At 40.5% G+C, this 17,492-nt stretch overlaps 1 protein-coding gene across 2 annotated transcripts in view; it reads left to right on the forward strand.

The window, feature by feature from the left end:
* Positions 1-891: 891 nt before the first annotated feature.
* Positions 892-17,492, forward strand: part of SLC25A26 (solute carrier family 25 member 26) — an 81,725-nt gene continuing 65,124 nt past the window's right edge. Inside the window, exons 1-3 of one of the 2 annotated variants that reach the window (XM_010718697.4) lie at positions 892-1,091; positions 2,590-2,746; positions 4,821-4,930. In XM_010718697.4, the coding sequence (XP_010716999.1) occupies positions 1,059-1,091; positions 2,590-2,746; positions 4,821-4,930 (300 nt within the window). In that variant the 5' untranslated portion in view covers positions 892-1,058. The remainder of the gene's footprint in view (positions 1,092-2,589; positions 2,747-4,820; positions 4,931-17,492) is intronic. The other variant, XM_003210166.5, reaches the window with a different exon arrangement.

A 17,492-nucleotide genomic window follows, 5' to 3' on the forward strand; every position in this document is an offset into this window, starting at 1 on the left:
ATTTAGTCATTTAGCCAGAAACTCAGCTGGAAACAGTAGATTTCAGATCATTTTTACTTCTATCTGAACAGCAGGGTTCTTTCAGAAAGCCAGGCACTCTGCTGGGTGTCACTCTAATAACTGCTCAGTCCAGTCTTCCCTGCATTGTAGCTGATACAAGTAACTGTGGCTCCTGCTTCTTGAAAGAATCAGAACCAAAGTTTTCAAGAAGTAACTCCTCAGAAAGCAAACTGCTTCAGGTTGGCACGAAAGCCCATCCTAGGATTCATGTGTTGGAAGAAGGGTGGTCAAACAGCCATAATACAGACAAGAGTGCTCGCTCCTATAGTCAAAGAAGTCCACTGGTTCTGCTATGAAACCAGGAGGTGATTCCAGTTCTACACACAGTGTGTGTAGTGCTTTCTAGCATTTACCCCTTCTCCTTCTCCTAGAATTGTATTTCCCACAGTTTCAAGCATGGCTTCCAGCTGGGTAAGGACTATATGAAGACTCTGTGTCAGAATCCTCTTGGAGACTTTCAAAGCCACTGTGGATTTGAGTGCTCTTTGTGGAGAGGGGATGTTTCATAAACACACATGCAAAACAACACACATCAGAAACATTTCTGATGGGATAGGAGCAAAGACCAGCACCTTCCCTGCAGGGAATGCTAACACAGCTCCCAGGAAGGGGCTCCAGCAAAGCTATGCGGCAGAGATTATCCCAGGATAGAGGCTTCATTTGTTTCCCTGCACACTGCTCAGATCTGTTATTTGCAGAACAGGTGCATGAAAAGCCCGAGGATGCTGTCAGCATTTACAACCCCAACGCTACAGAAGGACGAAAAGGTCACAGCACGACGGGCTGCGCCGTCGCTTCCCGCCGTGCGCATGCGCAGCATTCAGGCGCATGCGCAGTGGTGACTAACGCCCACATGACCACGGTCCGGGGACAACAAAATGGCCGCGCCCATGTGCGCTTGGATGTCGGCTGGGGAGAGGGTTTAGTTCCGTCCTGTTCCTGGTGGAAGTAGACTCTCCTTGCCACGCCGCGTTGCTGCGTCTTGCTGTCATCCGTGCATGGAGCCGCGGGAGTCCTGGGCGGCCTTGGCGGTGAGTGCCTGGGCCAGGGCCTGTCTGTTGCCATGGTGACGCCTCTACAGTGTCTCTAGGCCACTGCAGGCCGCGCGTAGGGCCTAATTTCACCTTATGTTGCTGGAGTTTGTTTTCATGGTGATACTCAACTCCTCATAAAGCTGGAGATTTTTTTTGTTTGTTTATTTTGTTTTTGTTTTTTATGCTGTTCTGCTCTTCTCAGCACTAGTGTTGCTAAGAGGCAGGGAAGAAGGTGCAATTTGCTTGTTTTATTTATTAAAGTCACTGCTATTTTGCTATAGGTCTTGTCATCCTGCCACAAGTGCTCTGTGATCTGCTTCTTGGATTTAAATGCCATGGGCCATACAGAAGTTGGGAAAGTGAAGAAGCAGTTAGTCACTTTTGATTCATGATTTAGCAGGTGGCTTGGTGAAATCAGATTAAATCTGATCAATGCTGTTTTGAGTAGATGAGGATTTTGATGAAAAAGAGAAGAAAAATCAATGCATGCAAAATAGTTAAGTAGATTAGAAGAGTAATTAACTTATTGATTAGAACTCCAGTGGTAGATACTTCTCCGAGTCCTCTGTAGGCACTGAAACAAAATAGAGTTCAAAATGATTTGTTTTCAGGTAGAATTAAAAATCTGTGCTTGTTTCTTGTGTGCTGCACTACTTCAGCAGACTATTTTGGAACAGTTTGCTGTTCCGAATCACAATGAATAAATAACACTTACTATAAGTGTGATTTATTACTTCTTAAAAATTATTTTGAGTTCTTCAGTTTGTTCAACCCTTCCTCCTGTTTTTGAAAAGTAATTCTTTACCAATTAGTCACAGTCTGTGGAATCTCTTTTATAAATAAAGTCGACTAGAGACCCAGGCTCTAAGAAAGATTGAGCTTTATTTGAAATTGCTTTTACAGTTTGGTATTAAGAATTGCTTTGGGAAATAACATGTTTCCTTATGATTGTGAAAACATGTCTTTTCTTTTTCTGTATGCTTTTGTCAACAGAAGAAAATAAAGTAGTTTTACTTTGTGCTTTGTTCAGCAAAGGAAATTAGTGAGCAGGAATACTATAAATGAAGAAATTTGCTAGGAAATGTGAATGTGCATTCTAGAGATAGTTACAGGGGAAGCAGAATTGCTTCTGTCTTCTGTGATCTTATCACATGGCTTCCTAGAGGCATTGGTCATTTTGTTCTGTGGCAATTTGATAACTGGCACTTACTGTCTTGATTCTGTGTGTGGTAAATAAGTGTTGCACTGGTTGCTTGTGCTTTTCAGCATAATGAGATTATTTCGAAATTACCTCAAAGTGGTTAAATGCTGTGACGTTTCTTTCTCTTGGTATAGCTAGCGATCTTACAGACTCTGGGTAAGACTGTCAGTTTATAATTTGACCTCAGAAAGTATATTCTCAATAATACCTTGGCTTCGGTGTGCCTCAGTTGCTTAGATAAGCACTGTAACTGTGAACACTAATGTACTTTACTCTCTGATTTTTATCATGAAGGCTGGTGGAATTGCTGGTGTCTTTGTCGACTTGATCCTGTTTCCTCTGGATACTGTAAAAACCAGACTGCAAAGTCCCCAGGGATTTAGGAAAGCTGGTGGCTTTCGTGGCATCTATGCTGGCGTTCCCTCCACTGCTATAGGATCCTTTCCAAATGGTAAATTTTGTTTGGATTATGCTTTGTCTTCCTCAAAGTGGGTACTTACATAAAATAGGACGTTCATGTCTGTGGCTTCCTCTCCTGCAGATGACTATTTGGATTCTGTGAGACAACATCCAGCTGTGAACAGCAGGCTTTAGAGTTGTATGACATTGAGAAACTCTCTGAGCGTGCCTAGAGGGAAGGCTGCTGCACACTCACTCTGAAAAGCTCTGTTATGCTTCTGGCCTTAGTGCTGTATTTCAGTATGAAACTTGCCCAAACAGGAATGCTTGCAAAGATGCAATTCATATTTGAGGGTTTCATTGTAGTTTAATTAATCCACTTTGGCTTCGCACTGTAGTTAACTTTTCTGGAAGCTTTGACATGAATAGTTCCCTGTCGATAGGGAGTGAGTAGGATCTAGAGTCTAGCTGGATTTGAAGTAGCTTACTTTATGTCATGGGCAGTATACATCTCTCACGTGGGTTCAATTTGGTCCTTTCCTCATGTGTGTTTTCTATTATGTTAAGTATCTGCATCAGTCCTACTACTGTAAACCTCAGTGTGGTGAGAATATTACGTACATGACTGATTAGTATACCCCAGTGCTTTAGAAATATCTTAAATGAGCTCTGAAGTTTGCATTTGGGCAAGTGGTACGTAACTGCTGGTGCTAAATGTTGCTGGTGCTTTCCTGCACGTCTCTTACTCTTTGGAAGTGTCCCTGGATTTGTCTTATGTGCTGCTTCCTACGTAATCGGGGTATTTTGAGGTGCCAGGACATGAGCTGTGCTTGCCCTGCATGCTTTTGTCATGACAGCATGGGAAATGCATCAGAATTCATCTGAATAAATCATGAAGTGCTTGAGCACTGGAGGCTTTTATTAAATGTCCCGGGGATGCTATGCATATCTTTTTTTCTCCCTAAGAAACAGCTCAATATCACTTAAAATCAGAAGGTACCAGGAATACTTCTGAAACTGAAACTTTAAAAAAGTAAATGTTTGTCCCTGCAGAGAAAAAGCATCTAAAATTCATAATGCCTTTGTCCATTTTGTCTTTGTAGCGAAGGAAGAAAAACCACCAAGTTGTGCTGTTAGTAGTAAATGTTAGGAGAACTTTGCTGACAAATCCCTTTACACCTTCAGATGTTTGATGTCCTTCATAAGATGATATAAAAATTCAGTTCTTTATCTTGTCTGCTCTGTTATCTTCTTCTGAGGTGATAAGCATCTTTTGATTAGCAGAAGGCAATTCACGTACTCCTTCCTTACAATTAAAATCTGTTCCCCTGCAAGACATGTTGGTTTTTTTCAGGATTTACATCTTCAAAATCTGAACTGTGGTTTTTATCTTTCCAGCATATGACTGAAAACCAAAATTGTCTTTAGGAGGAGTAACCTTTAGGGTACAAGTACCTTTGCAGTTGACTGTTGCTGTGAATAAACACTGTTTATGTTCCTATGCTCAGTTTAGTTTTCTATGTTTCTTGTCCACTGAGCAGGAATTTTGTGAGTCCTTCAGAAGCTTTGAAGAATTTATTTCTGGAGCTAAAATACAAAATATTAATCTGATTGTAGCTAGGAAATAGTTACTGAAAACTGCAGTGAAACTGTTTTGTGAGATAGCAGATGCTTGTATCAATTACTTTGGTGGCTTTTTGTTTTTTAAAGGTCACCCGTCCAATTCGACCAGGACTGAACAATCTCCTTTCTGCCCTTCCCACCTATGTGGGAAAATATGGAAGATACGACCTATCGAAACCTGCTGGATAGCCATGACTAATTAAAGCATTTTTCCTTATCTTAATTCTAAGTACTGCCTGAAGCTCTGGCACTTCTTATATCAGTAGGTGCCTTTGACATCAAAGAGGGTTTGCCAATCATAACTGGGGGCATAAACTTCTAAAGGAATTTCCCTACAGATTGCTTTTATGTATTGGTACTGTTTTTAGGCAGTAAATATCCTATTTTCAAAAGTGTTCTTAGAATAATAGGTGACAAAATCAACCTCTAAATGTTTTTGTGCTAGTTCTGTAAAGAAGGAATGCAGAAACACTTAAATGACTTCAAGTATGTTTAAATTTCAGCTGCTGCATTTTTTATCACCTATGAGAATGTGAAATCTGTGCTGCACCATGACTCTACATCATACTTGACTCCAGTAACACACATGGTGGCTGCCTCTTTTGGGGAAGTGGTAAGAAAGAAGTTCATGTACTGTGCCTGTATGGGAGGGGTGGAAACCCAGCTATAAAAACTGAGGCTTGGTGCCATGTCTTTTTGGAGTGCTGACATACAGGTACATGACAGTTCCTGGAAAAGTATTTATTTTTAATGAAATATTAACATTTGAAAGAATTCTGACAAAGTGTATATATGAGTTAGTAGACTTACTGGTGAGTTTTGCTAAGCCAATAGATGGAGAAAGTTTGCATTGATCCAAAATATGAATGTATCTTCACGCTGTAGTGATTATGCATCAGCATTAACTTTCTAGAAGGCTTTTCTTTTTTTGGTTTTACAGCCATTCAGCATCAGTTGATTTTTATTTTTACAACCATAATGTGCTACATAACTTCACTTACCAAATTACATGTGATACCTTCCTGACAAAGCCTATCTTAGAGGAAAGTGCCATGTCAGGATGACTGGACAGTCCACAGAGCCACAGAGCTGAAAGTTTAGCTCTGCAAGAGCTGGTATGTGACATTCAGTAACAGAAGGAAACTTGCATTGCAATCTGCAGCTAGTGTTGAAAGAGAATACTACTTAATGTGGTTGAAAAGTACCAAAGCTTCCATTCCTGCCCTATCCAGATGCAGACTTGTCTACTGGTTTACACTGTTCTGTAATGCAGCCTAGAGGCTGCCTTTCCTTTGAGGCAAAATTCACAGACCAGCTTGATTATTGCATTTTTAAAATCTATTTCTGAAGTTTCTGTTCATTTTTTTTTTTTCTGAGCTGTTTCTGCTCCTTCTTGGTAACAAAAAGAGCAGAGTTGCTTGGGTTAGCTGAATCAAATGTTTTCCACCATCAGCAAAATCTTTCTTTCTCTAGATATCCTTCTTGTTTTTAACTGCAGATTTGGAACAGTGCCTTGGCAGTGTTGGGCTGGGTGTTCAGCTCTGAACAGTCCACTTCTGTCCCTGCCAGCACTGTTCAACTCCCTATTCCTACTTTTGTCACTCTGGGTGTTTCCTGGCATTATAGTGATGAAATGGGGTGTGAGTTGCTGTGTTCCCACAGGTTTAAGGAAGGACAGTGAGCTCTACAGAATTAATAGCAGCCTGGCAAAGCTGCTTCCCATGAGAAGTGGTTCAACTCTTCTTACTCTCCATGGTTTCAATTTTGATTCCCAAGTAATTCTTATTTTTCTGTGGAAAATGATACTGATCAGACTGGATGGGTCTTAGTGAGCTTAATTTAACGTACCAGGCTCATTAAGATAGGTGAATGCAGCATACTGCTTTGGTAGTGATTATGTGCAGGAGTAGGTAGAAGATCATAGATTGAGGGGTTGGTGGGATACATTTGTGTTGCGTCCTCAGGCAGATTCTTTTTTTATCTTACTGAGAGTCTGCTCTGTTAGCTTCTAACTTCTATCTTCAGGCAGTGCACAGGCTTTATTTCCATGGAAATCCAATAAAGGCTGTTAGGAATCAGCAAGAAGTTCTTCACACCATGATAGTGCCTAGCTCTGAAATTCCTTGTTTGCTTGAAACAGCATGGAACAGCAGATCTAAGAGGTGTCTTAAGCTTCTGGAGTACTGTCTCAGAATCGAATAAAATGATTGGATTCATGAAAATGTACCAGTGATCTGTGATAAAATTGTCTTCTTTTGCAAGTGGATTATTTATAATACATTTCCTCTGTGTGAGTGTTCTGTAAGAGAACCAAAACTGGATAATTTTATTATCAACCAAAGAATAGTTGCATACAGATAACTTCTTTGTGTGATTACAGAACCTGTTGCTTGAACGTTCCAGGGTGGTCTGTGTTCTTACAAATCAGGCACGTACTGCTTTCATTTTCAGGTTGACAAACTGAGATGCAGCACGGCTAAATGAGTTGCTCGGGGCTGCCTTTACCTGAACTTCATCTATTTGTCTCTTGCTACCCTAAGGCCAGAGAAATGTATAATGATAGCCTTTAAAATAGTAATCTGATTTTTATAGTGTGGAAATCATGGTGTTGTAATGGCCGCTTCTTAGCTAATAAGGTTTTGCTTTTTGCTTGCTTTTCTTCACTTGATGTGATGGGAGAACTGAGCTGTAAAATAATTGAGGTAGGGATTTAGAGATTTGCTACAACAAGCATAAGACCTTGTGTAGTGCTATTTTTATTACATTCGCTCTTATAAAAAGTCTTAACTGATAAATCAAGATAAATATATATATGTATAAACTATTCCAGGTTGCATCAGTATGAAAGTTGTAGTTTTATTGATCAGTCATTAAGCTTTAACCAAGGCATAACCACTGGGACTATCAGTTTGTCAGCTTTTCTTTGTTGTTGAATACATACCTTCCCTCCTTTGTATGCTTTAATAATTACTTTCATATTTCAAAGCAATTTATATCAAATAATAAGTCAAAGACTCAATCATGTTAGGATTCCCAAGATGTCTGTTTCCATTTCCAAACTTTTTTTTTAATCAAAACAGAGAAATTAGGATTGAGAAATGGAGATTGGATTTCTAGGCTTGCTGGTCATTCACTGGCAAGCATAAATGAGTCAGCTACCTTCTTGTGCATTAGTAAAATGTCAGCATACCTCTAAGCTTAGAGAATATTAATGCTGACTAATTTGTGCTTTGTGTGTGCACAGCTAAAAATAATAATGTAGGGAATGGAGGATATAGAAAGTGCTGCATCAAAGCGTGGTAATAATGAGATAAATTAGTTAATTGGGAGTTATTTTAAATCATAGCTACTCTTCATTATTGCTCACAGTCAGTAATATGACAATGATAATAAGGCTTCATCTTCAGGAATGAGATAAAGAAAAGTACACACAGCATCTGACTCTGTTAAACAGTTATTTTTCCCTTTAACTGAGTCTCTCTATATAGAGGAGTTGGATATCTCATAATACTTGGAAAAATTACTTAAAAAGACACAGCTAAAACTCCAGAGGAGGTATGTACAGTATATCTTCAAGGAAGAGTGAAGGTTGAAGAATGCAGTAGTTACCAAAGGGGGTGGGGGGAACCTTAGTATCCTGCTTGTCTAACTGAAATTTGGAGATAGGAAACATTTACTGCATCCAGGGCTTTGGAATTTTATTTATTTAGATTCTTTTTATTTGACTTTGTCCTCCATGTTTAGTCTGCCTGTATCTTTACAGTGAGCTGCCAAATGTGCTTGGAAAACATGATATCATACTGGGTGGAAAGGAAAACCAGATGTTATAAAACTTTACTTTTCATATACTGAAGCAGTGTGAATAACTCTGTGAAGGAGCAGTGTTTTTAACCTCCCAGTGTTCTGTTTTATAGTAACAGGGTGCTTTTTACAGATCCTGTGTTAATGAAATTTGTGAAGATTTGTATTTTTAATTTTGGTGTAGTATGGCAGTGTATACTATTAATTACAAGAAACCTTGTGACTTCTCTTTACCAATCAGCCTGCCCCCACCAGCATCCTACAAATGTGGTTCTATGGGACAGGTTTAAGGTTGTCCCAGTTTAGCTGATGAGGTTTCCTTCATGAGTGCCAAAGTGCTTGGATTCAGCACAGTTAATTTTACATCCTGCTGGCTTTTCCATGGAGGTGAGAATAAAGTCGTTTGGCTCACGTTCTAGAGAAGCGAGCTGACAGCAGCCTTTTCCACCTAATATTTAGATATTGTTATGGTTACGATCTGAGCTTTGCAGGATACTTGGTGAAAGTTTGGGGCTTATAAATATCAGGTCTAATCCTAATGTTTTTCTGAATTCCCCAAGGTTGTGAAATCCCAGGTTGCTTGCACTAAGGTGGTGTGTCTTCACAACGTGTGATAGCATGAGACAGAGAGTAGCTTAGACCCTGAAAGCTTCCTAGTCATATTAGTTAGTCTATGCTTGCATTAATTTGCTTGTTAATTTTTAAGCTGATGTAGTCCCAATGCTGTGGGTTCATCAGCTGTCTTGTTTCCATCCTGCTTCAATGTCTGTGCACTGTGCTCCCATAGGTCATATTAATACTGGAGAAGCTTTCAGGTGCAGAAAGGCATTTCTGGGTCTGATTGCAAGAGTGCTGTACTTCAAGCTATCTTCCAGGCTTTGCTTGAGCATGAAGCTCATAGGAAAAGATGAAGCCCTCAGTTGTGTGCAGAGACAGCTCTGAATGTTGAGGTAGGAACTGCTGCCTCCAAAAATGATAGGCTTGGCTGGCTTCAGCATAAAGAATTATGGCTTAGCCTCACACTTAACTGTTTTTCCAGAATTGAGAAGTGAAGGATGTTAAATACATTTAAATTGAAACATCCAGAAATTTGTCTTTTCACTGGGGAGAGGGCATGAGAATGGCTGACTTGTCATACTTCAAATAAAATAAACAAAGCAGCAGCAGAAGCAGACTCAAGAGAAAAGTAACTAAAACTTAGAAATGTATTTATGTATTCATTTCACTGCCTCATCTCTGCTTAAATAAGTAGCTGGGAGGTGTGCCATTGTCAACTTTGTGTGGCTCCACAGGTCAAAGTGAGGACACGTATTTCAAGGTGAAATTCCAATCTCCTTTATGTTATTCCAGTTTGCTGCCACTTGCAGCACTTCTGTGATAACAGCAAAGTGTGTGGTGCGTCTGTGATTAGCATCTGACCCTCAGTATTAATAACTTGGATTCGTATTATCTGCTTTTGAGCTGTGTCAAATAGAAAGGCTTCTTCATGCAGGAATTAGCTCTCTGGGGAATTCAGCTAGCTTCCCCTACTCGTCCTAACTTGTTTCTTAAAAGGAGCAAGCCCAAATGTAAGCAAGTACAGTTTGTAGATCACGATTCTGAAGAATGATCTTTTGAAAAGAAGGGAAGTGAGTGTTTTCTATTTTAGTCTTTTTGTTTCTGGGAAAAAAAAAAAAAGCATTTTAGACGCGATAAATGGCATGCCATCTCTCTCTGTCCACTTATTAGTCCCTTCTTCTTCCCTTTGACCTGGCTTAAGTCTTTGAAACTGTTAATTAGTTCTAAAAGTGTATTGATATGGATTCCATTAGACTGACTGTGGAGGTCAGAGGGGAGAGCTGCTATTAATGCCCATTCTAAGGAGAACACAGAAGCATGAGCCAGACAAATCCACAAAGAGTAATGTCACAAAAGCCTCTCCAGGAGGTTAATTAGCTAGGTGTCTGCAGCATTGTAAGCTGTAGAAGACCAACTTGTGGGAGTCGAATCTGACAGAGATGGCACAGCCATTCACATCAGACATGGAACTAAGATTTTAACTGTTTGAAACTCCAGAAGAGAACATGTTGGAAGATGTGTCTGTTTCGGTTCAACAGCAAGTTGGACACTAGGGAGAGTTGCTTCTAAGTCAAGAATCATTTGCTGGAGCAAAGAGGTGATTCAGCACTTAATGTGTCTAGACTTTGGGATAATGGCTTTGAATTTTTAACTATAATTTTTCTAGGAACTGAACTAAGAAATGAACAAAAGCTGCTTTTTCTGCTTTGCATTCTGTCTCCTCCCTGCCAGTTTAGTATGAACTGGCAGACTGAAGTATTTGAGGTACCCAAAGTTTGAAAGTAATCAGTGTTTGACAGCAGTTCTACACTACGTGTGTTTTGTTTTGCTATTTTCAATGATCAGGGCTTGTCACTTGGGGTCTGACCAAGTCTTCGTGCTGTACACATCTGCTTGCATGCAGACACTGAGCAGTGGAACGTGCCGACCCTGGCAAGATGAGCAGTGGTGGGGAGTGCACAATGTATGTGGTCTTTTGAATTAGTCGTGATGGACTTTGAGATATTCATAAATTAATCTAGGTGAGGTTGGGTCTGCCATACAGATGCAGTAGGATTTTTGCCAGGCTTTTATGCAGAAGCACAGCTGAGCAATGGTTGGAAGATGGTTCTGAGACTGATGCCGTTAAGAGCAAGGGGAGAAGAAGCAGAGTGGGTGGGAACTCAAATTAAAGCTGCATCTGGAAATTTTTTGTAAATAAAGACAAATGGATGCATGAATTCACAAATGCTGCCAACAAATTCATCATACAATTAAAGTCTGAAACAGCAAAGTAAGAACTGTCAAACATCTAACCAGCTACCCAGCTGATCTTTTTTTGTATGCTGCATTTAATTGCATGTATTACCTCTTCTTCATCCACTGCCCTTTCCAGATTGCTCTGTCTTATCAATTCAGTTCCAGGCCAAAAGGACATGCTGCTTTTATTTGCAGGGTAGAAGCTTGGTGGTGGTTGTCATCTTTTTTTTCAGCTCTGCCATCCCAGAACTGATACTCAGCTGATTTAAAAATATTTGTTTCTTGAGCTACTCATTTATACTCTTCAAGCCAAATTAATTTTCCTCTATAAGTGAGAAATAATTTAACAGTATTTCCTGGTTTGCAGTGTGTTCTGCCAGAGTCAGCTTTGAAAATGACTGAGATAGCTTTGAAGTAAGGTGCATTTATTCCAATGTAAGATTATGTACAGGGTTTGTCAGCTATTTCTGAACATCTCCATATGTGAGCAAACTGTAATTCTTAAGAGGAAAAAGCTGTAGGAAAGACTAAGGGATCAATTAAAGGAAAATACTCGATAAAATACAATGTAGTTGAAATTTCCGTGTTCTGGGCCAATGCAACCCCAAGAGACTGAGCACATTGTAAAATACTAGTCATCTTTCAACAGGAGACTTAATGTGTTTTCAGAAAATATTGCCTGTGTTTTCTTGCCTGAAATGTCATTAACGTTTGTCCTCCTGTAACAGTCTGACCCCTCTTGGCTCTTTGGAAACAGTGTTATGCTGGATGAGACGCACTACACAAGTCTGGAAGGGAACTTTTGCCGAAAGAACTGTTTGGCTGGTGGATGTCATTAGTTCCTTAAGTCTTTTAAAATAGATTTAGCAGGCTCACAGTAGTGAAATTGTTACAGGGATAGATTGGATCAGGCAGACCACTCTGTACATTGAATTAAGGCCCTTCCCTTCCTCAGCCTTAAGGCTTTCTGTGTTTAGAAGTGGTAGTAACTGATTCAAGCATCAGCTTGGTTAGGGAAAATGAAGACTGGAACTTCAAAGCTATTCAGCTGTCAGATTTTTGCTGCTTGGGATTTAATTCAATGGACTATACCGAGAAACTTCAAAATCTGTGGGATGCTTGGTCTGTGCTGGAGTCCAAGGGAGATATACATAGCATGGGACATCTTGCTAAGTTTGAGGTTCAGGTTTGCAAAGGAAACAAAACTCTGCAGTGATTAAACTTGGAAAGACTGATTTAGTTTTGCAGGCTTGTGTTCTGCATGAGATCTGTAGGAAGTACTCTATAAAGAAATGCTGAGTGTAAACTTTGTCAGCCTTACAGGCTTTCCCTGTTCTCTGCCCGTTGGGATGGGGATAGCAGAACTTCCTGCTGTGAAGAGTTTCACAAATTCCCACTGTTTGAGGACAGAAGGTACTGGTTAGTTTTCCAAGGTGTAGTTGACAAGGCTGATGGAGAGGTAGGCAGGAGGACCACAGCATGAGATTTAGGGCATCTGGATGGACAAAGAGCTGTGAGGGAGGAAGGAGGGATGGGCAAGTAGCCAGCTGAGGACTTCAGGCCACTGGACTCCGTCAGCACAGCCTATGTGAAGAAAGAAAGGTGTGGTGGTGTGGATGATGCTCTGGAGCAGGAAGAAGGGAGCTCTGGAAAGCACTAATAAGGAGGTTTGGCAATGATGAAGGGTGAAATAACAGTCTGCAAAACAGTTGTGCAAATTCCAGGTAGTCATCTAAGGTGGAAAGTTGGAGGAAGTTGCAAATGTTAGTGCAGAAGCTCCTATTTTCCAAATGCCAGAGACTTTCAGACCCTGTGAATGGTATCATCTCTACAATAGTATGTTTTTAAGCCCTGGGAAGTGCTGAGATCTGAGGGATCTTGCTGGGTGAGATTGCTCTTTGAAGAAATGTTTCCTGCCAGCATACAGGGAAACTGCAGTTAAATTAATGAATGCCCTATTGTATCAGCCGGAGGAAAAGAGGGGACAGAGGACTTGGCAGTTATCTAAACTTTCCCATCCAGGGCCCATTAGTCATAACATATTCCCTCTGTGGGTTTTAAATTAGGAGCGGAGTCACCTGGTTGTGACCCCAGCAGCTTTGCACAGAACTGAATGTAACTCGGCTGGGAGGGCAGGCACATCCACGCTGTGTGTGAGTGTGGGGGGGGAAATAAGATTAGCATAGTCTGAGGTATTATTTTGAAGATGAACTTTTTTTTTCTTCTCTGAGGCTGGCACTTAAAGCAGAAACTGAGAGCTGACTATATATTTACAATGGGCAGATCCTGTTCTCTGTAGGGACAATTTCTGTACTGAAATAGGTGTTGAGGCTTCAGTTTTCCACTTCCACTGTGCCTTAGCTGGTAGCAGAGCCTGCTGATAAGCACGTGTGGAAGAGTTTACTTGAGCTTGTGATTCACAGCAAATTACTTACATTTTTGTTCTGTTGCCTAAAAGGCAGCAATTATTTAGCTGAACTGGTGTTTGAACTGCTAGGTGTCTGTAACTGCAGCACTTCAAGCTTCTCTGTTTAAAGAAAATATAAAACCAAATCATAAATGTGTATTTCACTTAGTCCCATTCTTCTATTAATTTTCATGGTGTTGGAAGGCTTATGCTGTTCATCTTGACATCTCACATACAGCCTTTGCCTGTCACCTGCACTGCTATTGAATATTCCCAATCCAGGAGTTGTGGCCAGAGTCTAGATACAATTATTTGGAGGATGAAGTACTTTGTTAATCTTATAAAAATGCATCGGAAACACTCAGTTTTTCAACTGAGCAGAGTCCTGGTGAGCTTTGAAGGACCAAAGATGAATTTACAAGCAGAATTTGGAGAGGCATGGAAAGCTGAAAGTTTAGATTTCAAGCTTGTCAAGAGACTCTGACTTGAATCCAGATGAAATTGTTTGTTTGTTTTTTAGTTCCAAAGGAAATCTGTGCAGTTCATGATCTTTCTTGATTTAATTTTACCTATTTTTTTAAACAATTATTCAATTGTCTGAGGAAAGCAAATATGTTTTCCTTAAAGGGAACATCTGACATGGAAACTGACGTGCTTGGATTAAGTCATAGTTATTAACCTATTTTTTAAGCAGTACTTTTCTCTAAAGCAAACCTGAACTGTAAGGTAGCCTTTGTCAGCAGGAGTGTGGGCAGGGCTAATGCAAAGCAAATTTAAAATGAACACCTGAAAATAAAACAACAGAACAAACAAAAATATTCTCTGCTTCTTCCTCTTGAATTGGATTTTGGAGCTGTTCAGTTTTCTTGGCTTTTCTGCATTATGTTGCTGCAGGTGATCTTTCTGGCCATCACAAATAAGGTGAGAGACAGGGATTTTCTTTCCAGAACCACTGTAGCCTAAGCGTATGTCCTTTAATAAGTCACAGCCTCTTTGTTGCTTTTCCTGTACAGCAGCTTTTTCTCCTGAATGGCTTAATGATCATCTTGCAGAGGTACTCTGAGGTTTAGTTTAATGTCTTTGCTCTCCAGCTACAAAGTTGTATAGCATCGCACATTAGATTCTTATTAGATTAAGAACAAATTTATGCAAATGGTGCTTAAAAATAACTCTTCCCAGGTATGCTCCTTTAATTTTGTCTGAAGCATTAAATTACATTTATATGGTGAACATCAATTAAAGCCTCCACCTGGATAAATCATTAAAGCTAACCTCCTGCTTAGGAAAACTAAAATTCTTTATAAATACGATGTTCTGTGTTAGGAAAGTTTTCTGAAGTGCACCATGTGTTTCTGTACCCAGCTTTCGAAGCAAACTTAAGCACGTAAGTCAGAGACTTCACTCAGAGTCATTGAGAGAAGGTTCACCGGGCATTAATAAATTCCAGAACAGTTCTGTCTTTAGACTGCTCTTCTTCCTCTTTGGAGCAGACTAGCTGGCTCATTACTGTGTGGGGAAAAACTTGGTCTTGATCCTCACCCACACCCTTGTTAGTGCAGGGAATAGATCAACTTGTTAGCCAACAGCACATCAAATGCCAGCATCTTGATAGATTGAGCTGTTGGTCTTTGCACTTCAGTCTTTAGAGTATGGATAATCTCTCTCTTATTAAAGTGCTCAGACTTTAATGGAGTCTCAAATTGTGTGAGCCAGATCATCTGCTGTGCTTGATCTGTGCCAGGCTGCATAAGGAAATGATTTTTCAAGCTGCTTCCCTTAGAGGTACAAGGCTGCAAATCGTGTTGTACCAGCTGTGTCCCCAGTTCTGAGTAACACCTGCAGTGCATATACCCAAATTGCCTGCATAAGCCCTTAACAGCAATGGTAACACCTGCTCTGACTTCTCTCAAAGGTTTCTGGATAGATCTCCTGCACAGATCGTGCATACAAGGTTAGTGATCAAACTAGTATATTTGCCTAATAACAAGTGCATAAATGTGATGCACAAAATACAGTCATGTAGGTTATTAGCCTGGGGCATGAAGGATGGAGACAAAAGGTTGCTAATTGGAATGAGATTTCTCATATCTTGAAACAAAATATTTAGATTATTATGTATGAAGAGGCTTTGTGTTAATTTCAATGTATTTCTGAGACTTTAAATGCACTGGATGTTCATCAGGGTCAGTTGAGACATTAGTCAAAGCAACAGTGAAGTCTGATTCCAACACAAATCTGACCAGGAGATGGCAGCCTTGATGCATGCAGGAAATATCCGGTAACTGAAACGTTTCTTCCAGAACTGACAGAGGAGAAGAAATTATCTTCATTTAATGGGAAGATAGAATGTCTTAGCAATACCTAGATAAATGCTAACAAAATAATCCTGTTTTAGCTTTTCTCTTAACTGGCCATTGCAAAGTAGTGAATTACAAATGTGCTCAGATTTCAGTCTGAATACTTGAGTCACCAGTTCAATCTGGCAATGATTTCAAACAATGATTTTAAACAATGATTTTGGACTCTTGTGTTTTTTGTTGTTGTTTTTCAGAATTATTTGTAGTGTTAAAAGGCTAGACAGATAATAGATGCTGGTGTTGTCACTTTTGTATATTTGTTGTGTAAACTAATAACCGGAATTCACAGCTAGAAGCAAAGCTGTTTTCTTGAAGCTTAAATCTAAAAATCCTTCGGCTTTTTTCTTTATTCCCTTCCTGCCCATGCAGTATGCTGATGTGTGCACTTGGCTTGGGAGGTAGACTGAAAACTGGAGGGTTGTATTGTAAGACCTGATAAACAGGGAAGGAGTTCATAGGGAAGTCCTCATTTTCCTTCTGAACTTGGTCTGTAGGATCTTGATTCTGTGTTTCTGCTCCATCCAGCAGATTGGATGAGAGCCTGGCTCCAAAGTTTGCTTGGAGGAATGAGCTTGGCCGTATTCATAGGATGCTGTTGTCAGAGGCCTTAATGTAGGCTGAAGTACCTAAGGGCCCAGTTTTCTACCCCCACTGTTCCTGTCTACACAGATGTCTGATAGAAAGTTAATTAATCAACTCATCCCTGAAAGCAGTAGGAATTTACCAGGTATGCCCAGAGTGCGTCAGGTTGTATTGTTCCAATGGTGTGAAGGCACAGGCTGTGTCTGTGTGAACAGTTGGGAGTTTAAAAAGAAAATTCTCCCTGGAATCTGAGTGGTTAGGGGGTGAATGGGCTCCCACTGTGAGAGGTCGTGTTGCTATTTGTTTTCCATGTTTCTGTTTCTGCTGTCCAGCGTGTGTCTGTTTCTAGCCCTGCTCCTGGTAGCCTCTGTCTCCCCGTGGGCCCTTCCAGGAGTGTTTCTGGGCAGCACTGGGCAGTACTGTCACAGTAGCCAGCAGCCCTGGCTGGCACCAGCACCTGCTGTTGGAACTGACCCGAGGCGTGGGCAGCCTATGGGTTGGGGAGAGCTGCCCTCGTGTACCTGAATTATGAGCACCTGCATGATCTACTGTGGATTACAGCAGAGTGAAACTTAGCTCCCTTACTCATCTCATCCTTTTATACTTATGGTAATATGCAGAGCAACTTATTCAGCTAGCAGCTGATGCAGGTAAAAGCACACGTGGAGATGTACTGTGGAGCAGCCATGCAATATATCCTTCATCCTTGCTCATGCAGTGGCAATTTGCTTATAGTGTTCAGATGTCTGAATACTTAAATAGGTATTCTCTCAGTGCAGTGTTTTCCTAGGGGAGTTCAGCTAAGAAAGCAAGCTGTAGCAGTGTGCATTGTTTGTGTTCTTCTAACTTCTTCAGCACTGCCTGGAAGGCACTGAAGTGATTCAGATCTGAGTGTAAGAGAGTAGAGTTTTTTTGCATCCATCTGTCCCGATTTGTTACTTTCTTTTTTACCTTGTGGCCTGAACACAAGTGTGAAATTAGTCTTGCATACTTCTCTTCTGAAGACCAGTGTTGACTGACATCAAAAGGCTGCTTGAATTGTTATTGATAGCAGGGTATGCTTGTAGAAACAGATAAGGTGGTGCACTGTAAGTTCAGGTGCATGCTGAAAATGTCACCCTTCAGCCTGATGTTAGCAGTTGCAGCTTGTGGCTTTTCTAAGTAAAGAAGTGCCCTATGGAGCCAACCTGACAGCCTGGATGACACGAGCCTTTATTTCCTTTCATAACAGC

Source organism: Meleagris gallopavo, chromosome 14 (assembly GCF_905368555.1).
Source record: "Meleagris gallopavo chromosome 14, MGAL_WU_HG_1.1, whole genome shotgun sequence".
Classification (NCBI taxonomy): Eukaryota; Metazoa; Chordata; class Aves; order Galliformes; family Phasianidae; genus Meleagris; species Meleagris gallopavo.